Source organism: Xiphophorus couchianus, chromosome 15 (assembly GCF_001444195.1).
Source record: "Xiphophorus couchianus chromosome 15, X_couchianus-1.0, whole genome shotgun sequence".
NCBI lineage: Eukaryota > Metazoa > Chordata > Actinopteri > Cyprinodontiformes > Poeciliidae > Xiphophorus > Xiphophorus couchianus.
Window position 1 is genome coordinate 1035859 of NC_040242.1, and position 22816 is coordinate 1058674.

A 22816-nucleotide genomic window follows, 5' to 3' on the forward strand; every position below is an offset into this window, starting at 1 on the left:
GAATGCTGAGTGAAAAAAGTGACATAAATCCAGTGTAACGATTCTGTTATTAATTTAAACAATATACATACTTAATTTTTAATACCTATTTATGCTTTTTTCCTATCAGATCATGCATGCACATCCAGCTCTCTGTAAAACCCCCAGGGTCGACTCCTGATGGGGCCCAACTGAGGAGGCAAACAGGAGTGAAGGTGCTGTGCAGGGAGGGCCTGGCGTAAGGAGGAGGTTCTGGCTAAGCCAGCGATCTACCATTTGAGCTGATGGACAGATGTTTTTCATTTGGAGAGATAAATTAGTCCATCAGTAAATCTTTTACTTCAGAATAAATTTTCTTTTGACTAACAGAATACTCTACAATGAAATGACCAAGCAATAGCTTTTCAATTTATACAACGAATTCTGTTTATTAAAATCTGACATGCAGACAAAATTGGCATATTGAGAAAGGAAGCAAGAGCAACTCCAACAAAATGCTGTAGGAGTGAGTGACTGAAACCAAAGACGCCATCATTAGTATAGCTGTAAAAACTGAATCTGCTGTCTGGGTTTTCTCCACCCCAGACGACTCCCGTCTTCCCTTAAGTCTGAAAACGGCTCCTGAGTCGTGAGAACTGAGTCATTTCTGCTCCGAGTGTTCTAACGCAGAATGAACTTGTTTATTTTTTTATTTTCGTTCATTCAAAGTCTGTAAAGCGAAGGCAGCAGGGGAGCGTCCCGTCGTATTTTCAGGCGTCACATGAAGTCGTCCGAGTCATAGCCATCCTGCAGAGAAGTAAAAAATACATATTCTGTAGGCATAAAATAGTTTTCTAACTGAAATATCTTCTGCTTTACAGCAAAAGTTTATTATTGGGAAAAATTTGAGTCATTTTCAATTCTTACCTCGTTAGTTTTCATGTTTTCACTCTTCATCAGTGATGTGTAATTCCTGGAAAATAAAAAGCAAAGTTTAATTTATAATGATTAATCGGATTAATCAATTATTGAAAAAATCGTCAACTAATTTAGTAATTAATTAATTACTAACTGGATTATACAGACTCAAAAAAGGTGAATTACTGAAAGAATAACATACTCAGAGCAGTAAAACTTTAAAAACTGTACAGAAAATATATACATTAGGATAATCAAATGTACACAAACGTAATTCTATATAATAGCGTTTTAGGAAATAAATGTTCATTCTCTTATTTAAAAAAGATTTGTATTATTTGTTTATTTGCATCTTTTGATGTATTTCTAATACGGTATGAAAAAAGCCATGAATAAAAAAAACCAATTTTTTTTTTACCAGATCAATTGACAGAATAATTGATTGACTAATCAATTATTAAAATAATCATTAGCTGCAAGTTTAGATTGAACAGTGGATTTTATTTGGAGTGGAATGGAAATGCACAGCAAACTTCAGATATTTGTCTGTAAAAAAAATTAAAACCATTGTTAAAACACAAAATCTTACAAAGTGATTTTGGTCTAGTTTCTATTGCAAATATCTTAGTAAACCTGAAATAAAAGCAAACTAGCTTACAAGTAACTTTTCAGAAAGAAATAGGAGCTTGTTTTAGGTAAATGATTCCTTAATAGAGATGAAAAAGCTCTAGTTCCATTCACCGATTATTTCACTTATAACACAATATTTTTCCATGTTATAAGTGAAAAAAATCTGCTAGTTCTTCTTCATCTGAATTAAGGAATTACTGACTTAAAACAAGTTTCTATATCTTGCTGAGAAGTTACTTATGAGTTAGTTTCGTCTGATTTTAACTGTATTAGCATTAGAAACTACGTTAAAAATACTTGCAATTTTCTTTTGTGTGTTCCTTCAAAGTCACATTTATGCACCACTCTATATATAGGTTACAACAACAAAAGAAATACTTTGGCCCACCTGAGCTCTTCCATTTCTTTTTTCTTCTTCTGCTCTTCTTTCTCCCTCCTTTTCTGCTCCTGGAGTTGAGCTTTCTTCTCATTTCTCTCCTCCTGATCCCTCGCTTCTTTCTCTGCTGCCAGATCCGGAAAGCGCTCTTCTTTTGTCTTCTCCAGACGATTTACGATTTCATTGATCTTCTTCTCCACAGCAACAATCTTCACCTGTGAGAAACATCAAGCTGTTGGTAACAGGAAGTACAGACAGACTTTAACTTCGACTTTCAAAGAAATATTTAGACAACTGACCTCTTTCTGTTTGTGAAAGCCGATTTGTCCAACATCCATGTCTCCTGTTTTCTTCAGGTTGGCCCACGCCGTGTAAACCACGTTGATGTTGTTCATCTTACAGCCTGAAGGTGATAAACACAATCATCCTTCATATGTCAGACACAGACAATGCATTTACTGTAAAACTGCAGGATTACCCTGGATGCTGTTGTTCTTCACCAGCTGTGCGCAGTCTACCAGCACCTCTGGAGGAATATCATGTATGGTTTTACCCTAGAAATGAGACAAAACACATCAACCAACCCAAAGCAAATAACTAATCCCAGTTTCAAACTGAAAATATAAGCAAAAGCAACATTTTAATGAGGAAAATGAGGTTAAATTGGTTGCAGGTTTCCTCAGGTGACTCTTTACCTTCGGCATTCTTAGATAAACATGAGCTGAAGAGAGTTTGTCAACATGAAACCTGCATTTGGGGGGAAAAAAGAAAAGTTATTGTGAAATGTTTTTACAGATTAAAGCATAAAAGATAATGGATAACATACTGCACCTAAAGTGTTGAAACTAAATATAAATCATTTAATAAAAATTTAATCAGTGATTTGACTTTTTTCATTCCATTTACTTTACATAAAGCTCAAAAACCATATAATTTTATTTCTTGCTTTCTGTTCAAAGATAGATTGAGGCAACATTATTTAAATCCCTCATTTCCTTTTTTATTACCATAAAAAGAAGATTTTGTAGAATTTTCCTGAAAAAAGTCAAATTTAAGTTTTCTTTATTTACATTTACATTTGTTTTTCACTTTCAGTGACTTTGAAAAATGTAAAAAAAAATTTTTTTAAGTGTTTTATCACATGTATTTTCTTTAACAATTTTGCAGAAGACCATCTGTCAACATAAATTTTAAAGTAGTGCTTCAGATTCTTAATTGTATTTTACTAGGATGATGTGAGTTACGAAAAAAGTAATAATTTCTCTTTGGGATAAAACTGATTTTAAGAGACTAAACTCAATAGGAAACAAATATTAAAGATTTACCAGATGTCTTCGGGCCAACCATATTTAATGAGATCCTCATCTGCGGAAAGGAACGGCTCAAGTTAAAGATAAAAAGAAGCAATTTAAGCATAAAGTTGTGAGAATTCAAGCTTACTTTCATATTTATCTTTTCCCATGTAGATCGTGAATGGAGGGTCCACCACTATATGAAAAAAACAACAACAAAAAATATGACAGCTGATTGAGTGAAACAGAAATAACCGAACAAATGCATAAAGAACAAAAAACAATTGATAAATTACTAATGTATGAAGCTAATCGGGATACAAACTAACAGCGCTGATGATGATGAAGCTGCACTCACCGGCACTTGTGAAGTAAAGCACCATTTTAAAACATACGGATAATATATTAATATGACAAACTTAGTTGGTGAATTAACTACAAATAAAGGGGAAAACTTGTGAGTTCACTGTTCGTTGCTAGTGTCACTTTACTCATTTACGGACTGACCCGGAAGTTGTTAGTGGTTGGCTTAAAGTTGCAATGCAACGGCAGGAAGCAAGCACGGTTTACTCTTTCAAAATAAAGTTTTTTCCAATAAAAACTGAAATCTTGAAATAGCCTGGATTTCTCTTTGTGTTTAGAAAGATCGAGAGCAAAATTTCAGGACGTTTCATCGTGATCTTAGGTAAGTTTTTCCTATTAATTTGACAGCCAACAATATAAAAAAACTCTTTAATCGACTCAAAATGAGAGGAATATTTGTAGAAACAGCTATCAGCGACAAGCTAGTAGCTTATATTTATGTAAAAAGCTTGTAGCATGGTCTAACATTATATATCCTAATAAGTGCTTTTACTTTTTCGCTTAATGTACTTTAGACAACCATTTGCTTCTTTATGTGCTTTATAAATAAATTAGGTTCAATATTTTTAGCTTTGCCAGCCTATTCAATCCGTTGATTTAAATACCTTTTGCCAGCCCGGATTGCTATTTATTAATTTAATCTGACCAGAATCCTAGAAAAAAATATTGATGCTGTTCAGTATTTGGGTTTATATTCAGATTTTAGCTGAAAAATCTTTATTTTGAAGGTCATTCTCCAAGTTTTTCACTGACGTAGAGTTTCCGGTTCCGTTGTTGCGCCACTATTTTTAGGCTGGCGCGCGCTCTTCAAAAACACGTAGGAGAAGCGCGCGAGGACGGAGCAGCTGAAGCGCCAGTTTCGTAGATTTTCTTATTTTTTCGCTGCCTTAATTTCGACATTTATTATTTTATGTAGGCTAGAAAAAGCCTGTTCGGTAAGACGAATTAAGCGTTTTATCTTGTGTGAACTGTAATTGTTTGTAGGTTTGATTCTGTCTTTAAAATCGCATGTTTAATGATCAAAGTCAATAACAGTCGAAGCTAGTATGCTTTTAATGCTAAAAAATGGTTTATGTTCCTGAAAATACGAGAACAGACGGTTACATTTGGCTGTAAAAGAATGACGAAGGCAGTAGACTGATTTATTGTTTCATACGCTAATCATCCCGCCAAACGCGCGTTTACGTCCGTCGTCTGCTGCTAAATCAGCCTCAAGCTAATAATAAGCTATTTTAACCTAATATACAGGAAGAGGAATATAAAGCTGCTTTTCTTTATTCGATCCTAGTTATAAGTCATAAGGGGATGCTTGTTCAACCTGTCTCTGACACTAATATTTCTGTTTGTTATTTTGTAAAACAAACTATGACTTAAGTTTAGCAGATTTGTGTTTTTCGGAGAGGATTATTCTTGTAAAAACCTCAATCTCCTGTCGTTATGTGCAGGTAAACTTTGAACATGATAACTTCAACCAGGAAGCGAAGACTGTCCTCCATGGACCCTGAAAGGTAAGGTGTACACACCTCATGATTATCCTTTAAATTGTTGTGGAAACAGAGTTTATGTGGGTTCTGAAAACCCCCGAAAATTTCAATTAGGTGTTTTCTAGGTCTGGAAAGTGTTTTGATTTCTGTATCAAGTCCTTGAAACTTCACAGTTTTGTAACACAGTGCAATCAGATGTTTAATAGTAGCCTAAATTATTTGCAGTTGAAATTAGATGTTTTCATCCACCTAATAAAAAGACAGACATATTTTTTTCTCACTGTCTGAAGTTAAATCAGACTAAACCTTTCTTGTTTCAGGCCAGTTAGAATTATCAAAATTATTTCTGAAGTTAGCAAAACATTTTTTAGATAGTTTTTGTGACTTTCTTTGTAAACTTTGTTTAATCATTTAATTTGAGTCTTAACACAATTAGCTTGGATTGTTTCTTTGTAACGAATATCTATTACTCCTAATGGCTCAAAAACGTATTGATCTGTGAAATAAAGGTTGTCTTATGTTTAATACATTTTTGAAATTGTAGGATTTTTTTTGTTAAATTTGTGATTTGTTCCATGTTTAGGGTTTGTGTGAGAATTTTTAAAACATAAAATGTTTTTGTTTACCTTGTCCTTGCTGCAGAATGCTAATGCAAGACATTATTGATAAGAGTAATTACTAATATAATAATGAACTGAAACTGTCTTCTGTAGTTAGTTTGTTTTGTTTTTATCTCAAGTTTGCCTTGAAAATGTTTGGATTTTGGATGTTTTTAAATGTACGAACTCTGAAAAATTAAATTTTCAGTTTTATGTTGAGTGTTTAGACTATTGTTTTTTTCTAATCTGATGTTTTATTCAAACATCAGCCACCCAACCAAGGAGGAGAAAATGTCTCCGGTGAAGAGGAGAAAGCAGCCAACAGAGCGGCTGCTTTCACCAACCGGGTCGCAGCATGGCGGACAGGAGTCGCCACGTAAGCCAGCAGGTACAACACACCTGTTGCATTTCTTTTTTGCCCTAAAGGTTTTGCTTACTGGAAACAACAAATCTTCTTTTTTGACTCCTTTCTGTAGGCTCTCCGCGCAGATCGTTCCGTAATTCCCCAGCGAAGCCTTCGGTGGTGACGAGTTCCTTCTACGGCAAGCAGAAGAGCGTTTATCTCACCCCGCTTGAGAGGAAGGCAGTGAAGGAATCTCTTCCTTTCCGTCTGTCTGCCTTGCCTTCTCCTCCTCAAGCTGACAAAAAAACAGATGAGAAAATGAAGAAAGCTGCAAAAAGAGGCAACAAACCCAGAAAATCATCCGTGGGATCCAGTAAGAGAGCGAAGAAGGAAACCAGAAGTTCTCAATCACCTGTAAAGAAAATTCAGCTGACCAGATGCAACACAAGGTTTGTTTCTGATTTTTAAATCAATGATTCGCATAACAAATTAAAACGAGCTCAGTAACTTCCATTTGCATGATTTATTTATTTTCTCTCTTTCTGAAAACTGGATAATAAAAGTCTTCAGTCTGCTGCTTTGGTCTTAACTTGCTCTCTCTTTTTTTGAAGAATTTAATTTATAGAGACTTCACAATTAATTTTATCAGTTGTTTCTGTTTTATTTATTTATTTTGAATATTTAAATCTTCTTCCAGGTCCAGTGTGAAAAGTTTATTAGAATTTAAAGTTCATTGATTTGTGAGAATCAGTTCTTGTATTATATTACTTGAAAATGGTCTCAAAGCAACTATTTTATTGTTAATCACAATAACATATTAACCTTTAACTATTGTTTTATTTAGCAGTGCTGCAGCTAATCCGACATCCAGCAGCAGCAGCGAACCTCCAAACAACAAACCGGCAGAGGCGAAGAAGGCGATCACCATTTCTTTTGGCAGCCTGAAACCGAAGCCGAAGATCTTCGTCGGAGCCGCTTTCTTTGGTACAGGAAAGAAGCCGACGTCCATGTACAAAAAGTCGGCTCCAAGGTCGTCGACCAGGCCCGCTCCAGTCCAAACTAAGAGCCGCCCTGAACCGCAGCAGAACAAGGAGATGCCAATGCAGCAGGATGAAAAGGTCGTCCAACAACAGCAAGAACCAGAAAAGGTTTGTGCATCACTTCTGAAGATGACTCTTCACACCTGCTGTCCTGTTTGTTGATTTAAATTTAAATTTATTATTATTATTATTATTATTGTTGGTGGCTTTACCAGACATCTGGCTTTTTAAAACTACAATAAAAGAGATTAGTATGTGGTTTAGTGTTTTTTCTGGATGTATTGTGATTAAACCACCAACTAAAGTTATTATTTAAGACTTTAGTATTAGGGCATAAAATTATTAATTGATAATTGAAATGTCAATTAATTTAGTCATCAATTGATCGCTAACTGGAGTATACAACCTCAAATGACAATTTACTGAAAGAAAAACATTTATTTCAGTAATTCAGCCAGAATTGTACAAAATAAAATCTATTTATTTTTTAAGACAAAAATCTTTGCTTGTAAATATGTTCTTAAGTTTGAACTTCACAGAGTTTATTTTTTATTTAAAAAAATAATAAAAATCTGCCACTTTGCACCTTTTGCTACCCAATTATTAATCGGTTAATAAACTTAACAGATCAGGTTTATGTTGAGTTTTTTGCATGTTTAGAAGTTTTTTTTTTAGCTGCAAATCGTCACGTTTTCACTAAAAGAATCCCATGTTGTTGCATTTTAGGCAATAAAATGCTTGTCTTATTTATAAAAGGTATCAAAACATTTTTCTTATTTGCATCTTTTAATGTATTTCTAATATTGTATAAAAAGGCTCAAGTGGTTAAATGAAATCTGCAGGATGTGCCTTTTTTATTATCCGTTAGCTGCAGCCCTGATTGGTGTACAACATTACAGGAAATAAACGATTTAATGTGAGATATTGGGGGTTTATTTTTGTTTTGTTCTGTACAGCAAATAAATGTGGAGGAGAACCAAGACAGAACTAAGCAGAGGACAAAGTTTGATCCAACTGACTGGATGGACGTCATCGATGAGGAGGAAAAAACTCCCCGTCCATCCAGGTAGGAGGCCAGAACTATTTATAAAACTAATGTAAATGTTTTTATATTTCAATTCTTACAAAAATGTGTTTTTAATCTTGAGCTTAAAGAGTTTTAAGCCTGTGAAGTTTCAATATTCTGTGTTTTAAATGCTTCCTTAATAGTACTTAAAAGTGTAAAATTTAATTTGTGAAATTTTTCAGATTGAGAAAAGAAATGTTATATTAAATTTTTTCCCAACCTTTCCCCCCATTCTCACTTTTTAAAAAGCAAAAATCTAATAATGATGCAGCGACTATATTATTTCATATCATTTTCCAAAAAATAAAAAAAAAGGCCCAAGTCATTCTTTGTCAAAAGTTTATTTTTCTTTTTATGAAACTTTTGGTGATTTATTTCACTTTTGGCAAAATTTTACCTGCTGTTTTCCAAACAAATCAGCTGTAAAATTCTCAGATTTCATTCTTACTACCTGTTTTAAATGCCAAATTATGTCCGTCTACGAAACATCTACATCTTATATGTGTGAAATATTAAACTAAAGAGCGGCTGACAACAAAGAAAGTTCTGGTTCTGATGAGATTTGAACCAAGATTTGGATATTTCACAAAAAATTAAGAGCTTTGAAATAACAACATGGCATTTCTGTGTGTGTTCAGATCTTAAAAAGTGCTCTATAAAATGAGTCGGATGTAAATTTTTCTCCCTCAGTTCCCCCAAATTGTTGGTGGAAACGCATGGAATTACAAAACGGCTGAAGATTGTTCTTTCCAGAACTCCAAGTCCAAAATCTGCAACATCGTCCATCAGCAGTCTGGTAGGCGCATCACAAGTTCTCTGGATTATTGTGAATTAAATTGGCTTTACATGTTGTAAGTATTTTAACTTTAAATATTTTTTTTTTCTTTTCCAGGATGACTTGATGGCAGATGGAGGCTCTGAGCCGACCTTTGACCAAGGCGACATAAACCCCACCAAAGCGTCCTCCAAAGGTTTGTTCCTGCAGTATAAACAGTTTATTAATCCATCTGTGTCAGTCAGAACAACTAATTCTATATTTATACATTGTTCTTCATCTATATTTCCCCATTTCATATCTTTTTCTCCTTTCCACAGCTTCTGGAGCCATGTACCCCATATTTGATTCTTTGTCAAAAAGGTGCGACATTTTAAATATAAGTATTGTTTGATGTAACATGAAAATAATCAAAATATTTTGGGTTTTTCTGTTAAACCAGTTGACCTTCTTAAAACTAGATCAATTCAGATCTCTTTAGCATGCTAGCCGCAACTGTTTAACATGCTAATCTAAATGCTCAGTCAAGTCTCCAGACTCCCCCCCCCACATTCGACCCGTTCCAGTTTGCCTACCGCCGAAACCGCTCCACTGAGGACGTTATCTCCTCCGCCCTACACCTGAGCCTGGCTCACCTGGAGGAGAAGAATACTCATGTGCGGATGTTGTTCCTGGACTTCAGCTCAGCGTTCAACACAATCATCCCACAGCATCTGGCAGGAAAACTGGGACACCTGGGCTTCAGCACCCCCCTGCGCAACTGGCTGCTAGACTTCCTCACCGACAGACCTCAGTCAGTCCGGATCGGACAACACACCTCCGATGTCATCACCCTCAGCACAGGCTCCCCTCAGGGCTGCGTCCTGAGCCCTCTGCTGTTCACTCTGATGACACACGACTGCGTCCCCAGGTTCGCCACAATCACATCGTGAAGTTCGCGGACGACACAACGGTGGTGGGCCTCATCAGAGACGACAACGACCTGGACTACAGAGAGGAGGTGGAGCAGCTGGTGGACTGGTGCAGAGACAACAGCCTGATCCTGAACGTTGACAAGACGAAGGAGATGATCGTCGACTTCAGGAAGAACCGGCCCAGCCACGCTCCACTGCTCATCAACAGCTCGGCTGTGGAGGTGGTCAGCAGCACCAAATTCCTGGGGGTGCACATCACTAACGACCTCACCTGGACTATGAACACCACGTCTCTGGTCAAGAGGGCACAGAAACGTTTGTATTTCCTGCGGAGGATGAGAAGAGCACACCTGCCCCCGCCCATCCTCAAGACGTTCTACAGAAGCACCATAGAGAGCATTCTGACCAGCTGCCTCTCTGTGTGGTGTGGAGGCTGCAGCGCCTCCGACTGGAAGAACGTGAGGAGAGTGGTGCGGACAGCAGAGAGGATCATCCGGGCCCCCCTTCCCTCCATTCAGGACATTTCATCCCAGCGCTGCGTGTCCCGAGGCCGAAACATCGTCAGTGACCCCTCACACCCCCACCATGGACTGTTCTCCCTGCTGCCCTCTGGAAAGAGGTTCTGCAGCATCCGGTGCAGGTCCACCAGGTTCTGAAACAGCTTTTTCCCACTTGCCATCAGACTGCTGAACTCTTAACTGGACTGCACTCAAAAACTGGTCTCCACTTTATACCTTGCACATGTACAGAGCTAAATAACTTCTATTTTACTGTCAGTCCTGCACTTTATATTTTATATTCATATTTTATACTGTATTTTATTTTATTCTGGAGTAACCTCACAACTAGGCCTGTCACAATAGCAAATTTTGCTGAACGATTAATTGTCTCAAAAATTATTGCGATAAACGATAATATTGTTTGAAGACCTTTTTACACTGATTTAATGAAAACGACGCATTTCCTGCCAAAGATAGATACACTTTATTTTCAAAAGAACACTTAACACTTGAGCTGATAAACAACCAAAAACAAAAATAAAATGGATTCTCAGTCTCCATCAACAGAAAAACGCACTTGAAAAAAAAAACTAAACAACATAAAGCCAAAGTGGAAATAAATACTGCATTCAACCAAAAGACTGCAGGTTATGAAGTCTGTATATTATGTTGCCCTTCAGTAATAATTAGATTTAAATAGAGAAGATGGGCACATCGACTACATGATGCAATAGTTCACACTACATGATTTTTTGCTCCTATTTTTCCCCTTATGACAATCTTAGAATGCTGGTCTTTCTAAGATTGTCGCTTACGATTTCATAACCGATCGTCCTGTAGTATGTAGTGTGTTACGGTAGATCGTGTTGCCGCTTCAAATCAGGGTTTTTAATGCATCCTGTTGAATGTGACAGGCAGCCAATCAGAAAGCGCGGATTCTCCTCCAAGCTTTCTGATGGGAAATTACGGAGGGGAATCCCAAACAGCTGACACGGTGCAACCCAGAGTCCAGCGGACATTAGAGATGATATGTGGAAACAACATTAATGTTTATTCAACATGCAAAGAATATAGAAATGACAAGAGGAGGAGTTGGAGCGAAATTGCTACCAGTTGATAAACCCGGTAACTTTTCAGCTGTTCTTCGTTAACGTGACATAAATAGGTTCTAATGATTTTCATTCAGTCAGGACTTTACACTGACACTAGCCACATGCATTGCAGGTAGATTGTAGTAAAGTATTGATTAATACCTGGTTTTAAAATTAGTTCACTGAACTTGTAGCCATTATTTTGTGCCCATTGTTGGACACCACGCGGCAGGAACGAACCCGATCGAACCGTTATACCTAGGATTTCTGTCGGCTAATGTGTGGTCTGTCAGGTTTTGAAAATGGGCCGACAATCGGCCGACAACTCTAAGATCGTGTCGTCTGCGCTGGACTTTACACTAAGGAAATGAGGAAGGAGGGTCAGAGGAGAGCACCGGAGTTGAGCTTTTTTCATTCGGTGTCATCAACAGAAAGAGGAAAAGGACTTCGATAGTTTTAATTTATCATACGATTAATTGATTTATCGTTTATCGCAACAGGCCTACTCACAACATTGGAACCTCAAAACATTGTCCTGAGCCGTATGCAACGAAATTTCGTTCTGTATACACCCTGTGCATGCAAAATGACAATAAAGTCAGTCTAAGTCTAAGTCTTGATTAAACAAGGAAAATGATCAGTAGCTGGGCGGCCATTTTGAGTCCGATAAATTAGTTGCAATATAAAAGATTTTTAATACCTGGTAGAGAAACTGAATCACCCAGAGATGTAAAACCCTGAAACTAGTTTTTGACTAATCGTCAGAATAACTTGATGGATCAATTATTGTGGCGATTAATCACATTAAAAAATTGGTAAATTCTGCAGATTTTTTTCAAACCTCATTATACAATATTAGAAATGCATTAAAAGATGCACATAAACAACTTGGTTCTTTTTTTTAAATGGGAAAATAAACATTTTATTTCTTAAAATGCAATAACAAAGCATGCCTTTAGCATATATTTGATCTTTTGTAGCAAAGGATACATCTGCAGCTAAAGAAAATTCTGGTTTGTGAAAAGCACAGCTCCTTCTGCTTGGTTTAACATCAATACAGTGTGACTTATTGATAATGTTTTGGATCAATGATCAATAATTGGAGATAAAAATGTCCTTAATTGGGGATTTTATTTGGAGAATTGGAAGCAAGTGTAGCTAATCTGTTCCACTTGAGGAGTTCTGGGCAGAACTTATATTCAAAGTTTTTTATATATTTTCTTGTCTTAAATTCAAAATGTAAATATTTTTTGTACATTTGACTATTATTTCAATTAATAACGATTAATCGTTCCAGCCCTACAAAGCATGTAAAACTCTCACAGACTCATATATATTTAGAATTTTTACCAATGGTTTCAGGTTGAGTGCAGCTCTGCGTTCCCCGGTGTCCTGCAGCACGCCGTCCGCCTCCTCAGGAGCTTCACTGCAGCCGCCATCATCCGCAGCTAAAGAGCGACAAACTCGCAGGAAGAAGGAGAAGCTGGACAGCGACCAGCTCATCATCGTATGTTTAACTTCTTTTTCTGTTTTTATGTGTCTGAACATTGATTTGGTTCATAATTCACACATAAACCTTTACGTCTCATTCAAGATTAGTGGTAAAAAGGTCAACCAACCACCCCACATCACCTAAATGTAACAAAATAAGTGCTAAATATTTGTGCAGCAAAAAATATCTTGTTTATTATTTTTAAAAGTTTCCAGAGGTCGTCAGATGTCGACTGTCCTCCCCTCTTCTTACATTTACAAAATCAAGCAAATTTGGGTTTTGTGAACATTTTGTTTTTGCTGCTTGTGTTTAAAGATATTAATGAAATTTTAGAGGTTAAAAGTTCAGTTGCACCTTCCCGCCAAAATGACCCAAATCTAACAAAATTGGTGCCACACGTTTGTGCAGTAAAATATTTTATTTGTGCTGCTACCATTTTAAAGAGATGTTAAAAAAAATCTCCAGAGGTCATCAGACGTCAACCATCCTGCTTACGTTTACAAAATTAAACAAATTTGGTGTCAAGCAACTCGGATACGAGATCAGGAGGAGGGTTGGTATTGGGGTTGAAATTTTGTGCAGCAAAATTTTTCTTTTATGCTACATTTGCTTTGCAGATATTGTTGATAATTTGACCTATGGAAACTTTTGTTTCCATAGGTCAAATGATGGCAGCAAGTTTGACACCCATTTTGTCAGATTTGAAGGCCGTTTACTCGTATAAACCTGACGAGTTTTATGAATCGTTTTCGTCAGGATGCTGGACAGAAGCAGTTTGGAGCAACGACCTGCAGCTCCTGTGGGATGGTCTACAGCGCTGACAACCCAGAGGACAATTTCCAGCACACCCAGTTCCACCAGCGGTTCCTGGACTCCATCAAATACGTGGTGAGATTTCCTTTGTCTTCTTTCTTTACCGACAGGAGAAGCAACTGAGATACAAAAGGGTTTAAAAAAAAAAGAGTTTAAAATGGGGGTGGGTGACATGAAATTAGTTTTTCACCATTTTTATTGTTATCACAATAGTACAACAAAATATTGTGATTCAGTTCTACTCATTACAGCTTCTTCAGGATGTTTAGCATTCATAAACTCAAATACTGCTCCTGATTAATGTTACCATTTTAAATTAGCTTCTTCAGGACAACACATAAAAACTGCACACAGTAACTAGTCATATTTTCAAATTTCCTGATTCTAAACAGTGGAGAAAACAGAAAAAACTAATGATTTTATTACTAATGGAAACTTATCGAGACAACTATAAATCAAAATTCTTATAGGAAATTTTCACAATAAAAGAAACTGCAATAAATGCCCACCCCTAGTTTAGAATGTTAATAGTCAATGATTATTTGATTAAATTGATTTTTTTTTCACAGATTGATTAATTGTGTGGTTTAAGTTTATTTAATCTGAACTTGTGCTTCATTTTTTTTCTCCAGGGTTGGAAGAAGGAGCGGGTGGTGGCCGAGTTCTGGGACGGTAAAATCATCCTGGTTTTACCCGACGATCCAAAATATGCAGTGAAAAAGGTGCAGAACCCGCTCAGCAGAGATGTCTGGTTTGAATTTAAATGCTTGTGTTTAATACAGATTTTGTTTCAGGCTGAAGAAGTGCGTCGCATAGCGGACAACGAGTTGGGGTTCCAGCAAGTGACTCTAAGCCGACCAACTCAGGCTAAAACCTTCCTGTTCATCAACACAGACAGACTGGTGGTGGGATGCCTGGTGGCTGAACCCATAAGACAGGTACAGGTTAGGGGTTGGATTTGTTATGCATTGACTGCATTTGTCAGAAGTAAAAAGAATCTAAAGGGTTGGAAGGAGGGTAGGTATTTGGGTCGAAAGAGTCGATTTAAAAATATATATATATACTTTTTCTAGAAATTTCTGAGGATAATCTCACAATTTGAGTTTTTCTTGCAATATTTTGAGTTTTTGAACTCAAATGTCCACTTTTCTAAACTCTAAATTTGAGGGATTTTTGTTGCAAATTTACTTTAAAAAAAAAAAAAAAAAAAAAACCTACAGCATCGTATATCGCCCAGCCCTAACAAAACATAAAAAAAATGTATACCATTTTTCAGAATAGCTTTTATTACAACCAGATAGAAAAACGTTAGTTTAAAATTATTCATTACACTGTCAGTGTTACTCTTTGTGAAAATGCTTTACAAACGTATGTTTTATTACCATTTGCATTTTAAAACTCAAAAGTGACTGATACATTAAAAAGTTGCAGCATAGTCACTTTCAGACTCTTGTTAATATTTCTAGGTAAAGACAAGTTCTAGGTGATTTTTAATGAACTTGTTCCTGCTGCTGGTACCAGTTGTTTTATGCCAGTTATCCTGTTTTCTCTCAGGCCTACAGGGTTCTGGAACAGCCAGATCAAAACAAGGACATGAGGAAGGACGACTTCATGGATCGCCACAGAGCCTGGTGCTGCTCCACCGTCCCGGAACAAGCGCTGTGTGGCATCAGCCGGATCTGGGTCTTCAGCCTGGCGAGGCGGCAGGCCATTGCAACCCGTATGCTGGACACAGTGAGGTGAGACGTCTCTTTTCCCACAGTAAAATTTATGCACTTTCCTAGCATTTTTAAGGTAATATTAAAACTTTTTCAGCAGCTCTTTGGAATTAAAATAATACAAATTAACAAGTGACAGTTTCAATCCACTATTATATAATTTATTACTGTTTTTAATTAACCTTGCCCTGATGTAGAATACTATCATAAGACGGTATTAAAATCTGACTAAGCTTATGTTTGGAAATGTCTCACACACCGTATTGATCTGGTTGATCTGAAAATAAAACACAAATTTAACAAACAAATCCACTAATTTCTATTTATTTCTAGGCCTGTTGCAATAAATCAATTAATCTCATGATAAATTAAAATATGCTTCATTACTTTCATCTACATGATTTAATGTTTTGCTCCTTTCTCTCTCTTTGGATGACTGTCTTAAGTTTCCCTTTTTTTGCCTCCTTCAGAAATTGTCATTCTCAAAGGACAATTTTGTTTATAGGGACTTAATAATTCATGTTCTTTGTTGGATATTTAATGTCTCCCAGTTCCAGAGTTAAATAATCCTTAGAATTGAAAGTTTGGTGATCTTTGAGAATGCTTTTGCATTACTATTATACAAAACACCTAATTTCTTTTCTAGGAGCATATTCATGTTCGGGAGTTACCTGACCAAGGAGGAAATCGCCTTTTCTGATCCGACACCGGACGGGAAGTTGTTTGCCACTAAATACTGCAACACGCCGACCTTCCTTATTTACAACTTCGTCGCATGAAGAGTCTGGAGTTTATCACTCTTTAAAAGATTCTGCTGAATGTTTTTATATGCAAAGCTGTTCTATGTTTAAGGCTTTAGCTTTGTGTGTAAAGAAGTTAATCAGGTAGAGAACTGTGTTTTTTGAAAGTTCAGAGTAATTTTATTTATATTCCAGCCTGCTTTACTGAATGTTTTGTTCTTTCATTCAGCTTTCAGGCATTTTTAGTGAGTTCAGCTTACTGAACAGTTAAGTTTATGAAAAATGTTCAACATAAAATTTCTCTACTTGGTTTCAGTTCAAAGTATTCTGTGCACTTTGAAGACGAAATGTTTCAGAAATATTGATGCCATCACTGTTCAAGGACATTTCTTTGTACATTTAATAAAATACTTCCTTTTAAAATGCAAAACCAGTTCTTGCCTTTTTCCAAGGCTATGGCCCAAAATGACCATTTTTAAAATGTGTATAAATTTATAGTTAGAAATGGGGATGCAAGTTATTGATTTATAGAGATTGCTAAAGTGATCTTATTGCTAAATTAATACATAAGCATATCGGTAATGTCTGGATACATTGATGCAGCTCGGCTGAATGAGCGCCATTAAGATGAAACGTAAGGAGTTTGTGGTGTGAGAACCGCATAAAGTGTATTTTACATCCCACTCCAGACTCGTTTCGACGCTTCTCTCCCACTTTCTACATCATAACCCCGCCACCATCTTTGTTTCTGTATCAATGGCTCAAGTTAAAGACCAGCAGCGCCCTCTGCTGGATGGAGGCCAAACTACAACATTTAATGGCGGTCTAAAAGGCCGTTTCTAATCCATTAAAACTAATTTTACTCTTATAAACCATTAACTGACAATTGGAAAACTAAAAAAGAATAAAAGAGAGGAGCATTTTTACAAAGTTTATTGCGACAAATACTGAGTTAAAGATTGAAGTACACGGTGACAATATAAAAATCAGCTGGAAAACATACATATAAAGAGAAAAATATTACATTGGGGTTGGCCACCATCAGTCAATAACGATCACTTCACATGGTGCTCGGTCCAGGGCAGCATTTTCCTCTAAGACCTGGACGATCTGCGCTGCTGAAGGTCTCTTCTTGGGGTTTTCCTCAGTGCAAAGAGAGAAGAGCTCCACCATCCTGCGGTACGAGCCGCCCAGCAAAGCCGCATCCAGCGGCGGCCGCGTCCCCAAATGCTCATAGTAAGTGTCCTCATCAAAGCTAATTTCTATGGAATCGTCTGGAATACACAAAAATAAGATTAAATAAAATTCACATCCATCCAACTTAGGTTTTTGTTTTCTTACCCAGAAGCAAAAGCCTGAGGCAGATATACAGAGATCCCCTCAATAAACTAGAATATTATTGAAAACTTAATTTATTTTGGTAACTATCTCCAAGTGAAACATCCATCCATCCATCTTCCGCTTATCTGGGGTCGGGTCGCAGGGGTAGCAGCTTCAGTAGGGGGAGGCCCAGACTTCCCTCTCCCCAGCCACTTCTTCCAGCTCCTCCGGGGGAATCCCGAAGCGTTCCCAGGCCAGCCGAGAGACATAGTCCCTCCAGCATGTCCTGGGTCTTCCCCGGGGCCTCCTCCCGGTGGGACATGAACACCTCACCAGGGAGGCGTCCAGGAGGCATCCTGACCAGATGCCCGAGCCTCAACTGGCTCCTCTCGATGTGAAGGAGCAGCGGCTCTACTCTGAATCCCTCCTGGATGACCGGGAGGGACTCTCACCTTGTTTCTAAGGGAGAGCCCAGACACCCTAAGGAGAAAACCCATTTCAGCCGCTTGTATCCATGATCTCGTTCTTTTGGTCATGATCCAAAGCTCATGACCATAGATGAGGGTGGGAACGTAGATCGACCAGTAAATCAAGAGCTTCGCTTTTTGGCTCAGCTCTGTCTTCACCACGACGGACCAGTAGAGTGCCCGCTGTGCCAATCCGTCTGTCGATCTCCCTCTCCCTTCTTCCCTCATTCGTGAACAAGATCCCGAGATACTTAAACTCCTCCACTTGGAGCAGGACACCCCCCGACTCGGAGAAGGCACTCTGCCCCCGATGTCCACGCAATATCGCAGAGTCGCGTTAACCAACACAACCCTAAAACATCCAGAGCCTTGAGGAACTCCGGGCGAATCTCGTCCACCTCCAGAGCCCTGCCACCGAGGAGCTCTTTAACCACCTCGGCAACCTCGTCCCCAGAGATTGGAGGGCCCAACCCAGAGTCCCCTGGGTCACTTCCTCAATAGAAGGCATGTTGGTGAGATTGAGGTCTTTGAAAATTTCTGAAATTTGTAAACTAATTTCACACATTTTCTAGAAAAAAACATGGACATTTTCTGAGTTTAAAAGCAAAACATTTTCTACTTTTTGAGCTGAGAAATTTCTACAAAGTTTCTCAGCTTAATCTCAAAATTTTAATTTTTTCCCACAAATCTTTGACCTTTGGAGCTCAGAAAATTTCCATGATTTTTATAAAAGAATTTTTTTTTTTTTAGATCAACCTCAAAATGTTTGAGTTTTTCTCTCACAAAATTGTAAGTGCAGATAATTTCTTTTATTTTTCTAAAAAAAAATGTAAAAAATCTAAGAATTAATCTGAGTTTTTTTTGTGGAAATTTACTTGGAAACAATGGAAATGTAGTTTGTTTTTTTTTTAAACAATATCTCTAATAAGCCTTCATATAAATGAGACTCATCTAGAAATGCGTTGTAATTTATTGAATGACTAATCAGCGCCCTCTCCTGGAAATAGTGCAAACTGCATCTACCGCTCGGATTGATCGGAGATTCATTGATAAAATCTGATAAAGACCAGTTCATATTTTACTCTATTTCCAATATCTTTACATGATGGAGATTTTAATACAAAAACTTGCAGAAAATTTTGAAAAATTCAAAGCTAGAAATCAATTTCTAGATAACACAAATTAATCATTGATTTTTGAAAACTACTGAGTTCAATTACTTAGGAAATACCTCCATAAATGAGAGGTTTTTATTAGGAGTGCACAAGTATTACTGAAATACAAATATCCTACACATATCTGTTTTGTTAGAAATTTTTGTAACTTTTCTCACATATAGATTAAATGATGAACTTGAGCCACTTTCATACTTTGATGATAATAAAATGACTATAAAAACAGCAACATATCCTCAGGTACATAAATCATCTTACCCTCGTTTTCCTCGTTGTCCAGCATCTGCAGGTGCGGCATGTACAGAGTCATCATCTCCCACAGAGTCAGACCGAAGGCGAAGATGTCGGCCTTGTCCGTGATTTCTCCTCCCTCCTCCAGAACTTCCTTCGGGTTCCACGGCTCTGTGCCGACATACTCTGCTTCTGGGTCGGACACTGAAGACAAACAAAGCTCTTAGATACTTCATTTTAAATACTCCGATGTCTCTAAAGAAAAACATAAAGAAAATGAGCTAAAATGGATGTCTGGTATGGACAAATACAGGTTTTACTTAAGCAAAAAAAAAAAAAAAAAAAAACAGCAAATCTGATTCAGTTTTTATCATTTCCAAAGAACCAAACAAACTAAAGAAATCTTTTAACTGAAGACGAGGTTTACCTTTCATGTTCTCATCGAGGTGCAGAGAAACGCCAACATCGCAGATTTTGATCGTTTCAAAATCCCCTTTGACAACAATGTTACATGACTTCATGTCGCCATGCAGAAGCTTCTTCTCATTGTGAAGGTACTGCAGAGAAATCCTTCAATTTACTATATATATATAAATACGTTAATGGTTGCATTCACTGGGTTTACTCAAATTTAAGACATTTTAAGACGATTATGAATGCAATTTAAGAGTTATGTTGACTGTTTCTGACTCGTTTACCTGCAGGCCACGTGCCACATGCAGAGCCACCTTCTCAATGTTGGCAGCAGGAAAAGCTTTCAGTCCGTTCTCCCTCCGCTTCTCGATCAGGTCATTGAGGGACTGCTCACCTCCATACTCCATAGCCAGACACTTTGAGCCGTCTTTTGCCGTGGTGAAGGCGCGGAAACCTTGAGAATGACACAAAGAGATAAAGAACTACTTCTAGGAATGACTTTACACTGACACAGAGAACGGAAACAAAATAAAACCTCCAACCTTTCACCTCAAAGGCATTTTTACACAATAAAAACAACCTAAAGTACCTCCGACGTGTGTTTTATTGATATTTATTCATTCATTTCTGCAGATTTAGCTTTATTCTACATTACATTAGCTTGTATGTATTTGTTCTTAGTCTTACCAACAATGTTTGGATGGTTTATTCCCTTCAGGAGTTCGGCTTCCTCATTCAGACGCATCTGGTAAACTTCAACCTGTTTGGAGGCACATTTGCTGTTGATCTTCTTCACAGCCCATGGAGAGGAGTTTAGCTTTCCCACTCTAGATTCAAATAAAATAAAATAAAATAACAGTTTTACTTTCTTTTTTTGTCATTGTAACACATAATCTCAAGCAAAAATCTTTAATAAATTCTTCAAACTGTAATTTCCAGATCTTTTCTAAGCATTTAAGACAATAAACAGCTAATATTGAATGATTTCTCAAGTTTCAGTATTATTAGATGGCAGGCTTTGCAAGAAATAAATTATATCCAATAAAATTAACATTAAAAGAGAAAATGTTGATTTTTCCAGCTTCTCCTTTTGTTGCCAGTGGCTGACTTGTAGGGAGTTTTTTTTATTATTTTTCTGTGCACAAATACATTAACAAAAATGAGATTTACATTTGATGCAAGCCAGTTTCCAGGATCTTTTCTAACCTGTCCATGAGGTAAACACTGACTCCAGTCCCACAACCCAGCTTCTTCATGAAAGGTGAAGCAGGGATGGTGATCGGAGTCCCACCTCCGCTGCTCCCAGAACTCCTCACCTGGCCTCGAATCGGGGTTTTAAACGCTCTGTCCTCATTTAGAGAAGCCATTCTGCTCAAGAAAACACATTAAAACTATTAGAAACGAACATATTTCATATGTTTAGCGTTCTTACCCAATTAAGCAGTGTGATAGGCGGCCAATTCACAGTCCTGGATTAACTCAGATTATCTTAATTTTAAAATCTGTATAGCAATATTAGAGTGTTATTGAATCTGGACTGGAGTAATTAATTAAATATGGATTATTTCTAAGATTAATGTGTGATTTCTTTAGATGCTGTTTGTAAATTTGCAACAACAGTTTTACTGATTTATCTTCACTGATCATTTTAAAATCATGTTCCAAAAAGGAGCTAAAAGTAGTCAAAGTATTCTTAAGAGTAAATCTTAAGAATAAATCAAAGCAAAAATACATCTTTCTTTAAAAGCTGGGATTTTTGCTTTCAAAATACGAATTAAAAAGTCCAGAAACAAAGACTTTTTCATACCCAGACGTTACTTTCCCTTTATTTACCCAGATCTGATTTAAAATCTCAAAGTAGTACAGAAAAAGAAATGTTACATGTATAAAATCACAGCCAAATAAAAGCATAAAGTATTTTATGGTGTACGGATACTCTAAATAGCTGTAGGCCTATTTATGATTTTTTACGTATGAAAAATGCCGAAATCTGAATGGAGGTTGGCACATTCAAGGAAAAAGCGTAAAATACTTTCGCGAACTGTCAAAATTATTCTTGAGCAGCGTCAAAATATCCTTTTATTAAAAGCTACAAGTGCAACAAACACAAGATACTATTTTTTCATAGAACAATATAGCATCATTAAGTAAACGTTTAGACCAAGCGAAGGAAAAAACAACCTTAAAATAATGCTAGTTCTCGGCGTTTCATCAGTTTATCGCTTAAATACATAATTGAAGTTAACGCAGAAGCAGTATAACTAACTAAATCTTTATTTTGACATTTAAAACTTAGCATTTGGTTTAGTAAATTAAAGTTACCTCAGATTCTTTCTCCTGGTAAGAGCAAAACAGCCGGTGTCCAACCGCGCTGCACATTCAAACTAACGGCTGTTGTCGGTATGGTCGCCGAGGAGGGACAAAATAGTCAACATTTCTGAAACACTTTCCAGGAGCAGTTTGCCTGTCAGTGTTTTTAAATTTTATTTATTTTAGAAGCACAGTGAATCTCCGATGTTTATTGTAAACATACTTACCTTAAGAAAAAAAATTAAATAAATGAGAGAAAAATAATTGTAATTCAAGCTTACACCAGCAGATGGCGGTCATGATTTTTTTTTTTTTTACTTTGATATGGATTTATTAGATGTTTGACAGGTGTATCTAACAGTTTTAAAAGACTCAAATATTTTAACCAGCTTACTGAAATCTCAATAGATGAAGCAGTGACAGTTATTTCAGAGCCCACAGGCAAAACCATGACGGATCTCCAACCTGTTATTTTATCCAAAATTATTGAGACATAAGAGGCTAGATTTTATTTTTCCTCAAAGATTTTTCATAAGTTTAAAGCAAATTAAACTTAAAGTCATTAGAAAACATGCTGCGTCATGATCCCCCAAATACTTCCTGCCCACTTCGTGCTGTGCGCCAGGAGTAACATCCGGTTGTTGATCATGTGACTGATGTGACTTGAAAAAAGTGTTTCCATGGCAAGTTTTGTGAAATAAACCAACTTATTTGGTTTATCATTAACACGGCAAAGAAAAGAAAAAGTTGTTTGGAAATTGCAGTGTTTCCATTAAGCAAGTAAATT

At 36.9% G+C, this 22816-nt stretch overlaps 3 protein-coding genes across 5 annotated transcripts; 1 reads left to right on the plus strand and 2 right to left on the minus strand.

Moving 5' to 3' along the window:
* Window positions 1-380: 380 nt before the first annotated feature.
* ccdc25 (coiled-coil domain containing 25) lies at window positions 381-3695 on the minus strand. The gene is made up of 9 exons (XM_028040801.1): window positions 3533-3695; window positions 3323-3370; window positions 3208-3247; window positions 2578-2629; window positions 2361-2436; window positions 2182-2285; window positions 1895-2097; window positions 886-931; window positions 381-765 (listed from the first exon to the last, which is right to left on the minus strand). Exons 1-9 carry the CDS (start codon window positions 3555-3557, stop codon window positions 736-738), a joined length of 624 nt encoding a protein of 207 aa, XP_027896602.1. The 5' UTR covers window positions 3558-3695; the 3' UTR covers window positions 381-735.
* A 71-nt stretch (window positions 3696-3766) lies between these two features.
* Window positions 3767-16542, plus strand: esco2 (establishment of sister chromatid cohesion N-acetyltransferase 2). 3 transcript variants are annotated; one of them, XM_028040798.1, is made up of 15 exons: window positions 3767-3859; window positions 4983-5045; window positions 5890-6008; window positions 6097-6412; window positions 6808-7111; window positions 7960-8069; window positions 8760-8865; window positions 8962-9040; window positions 9165-9207; window positions 12712-12856; window positions 13598-13729; window positions 14287-14376; window positions 14449-14592; window positions 15209-15393; window positions 16019-16542. In XM_028040798.1, the coding sequence occupies exons 2-15, from the start codon at window positions 4996-4998 to the stop codon at window positions 16149-16151; spliced, it is 1956 nt and encodes a 651-aa protein (XP_027896599.1). In that variant the 5' UTR covers window positions 3767-3859; window positions 4983-4995; the 3' UTR covers window positions 16152-16542. The 3 variants fall into 3 exon arrangements, with proteins under 3 accessions (XP_027896599.1, XP_027896598.1, XP_027896600.1); XM_028040797.1 differs by lacking the exon at window positions 3767-3859 and adding an exon at window positions 4341-4472; XM_028040799.1 differs by lacking the exon at window positions 3767-3859 and adding an exon at window positions 4341-4472 and having other exon boundaries at window positions 6811-7111.
* Window positions 16543-17028: 486 nt separating this feature from the next.
* pbk (PDZ binding kinase) lies at window positions 17029-22177 on the minus strand. The gene is made up of 7 exons (XM_028040800.1): window positions 22042-22177; window positions 20926-21087; window positions 20407-20546; window positions 20004-20173; window positions 19733-19862; window positions 19333-19509; window positions 17029-17386 (listed from the first exon to the last, which is right to left on the minus strand). Exons 2-7 carry the CDS (start codon window positions 21084-21086, stop codon window positions 17154-17156), a joined length of 1011 nt encoding a protein of 336 aa, XP_027896601.1. The 5' UTR covers window position 21087; window positions 22042-22177; the 3' UTR covers window positions 17029-17153.
* Window positions 22178-22816: the final 639 nt, after the last annotated feature.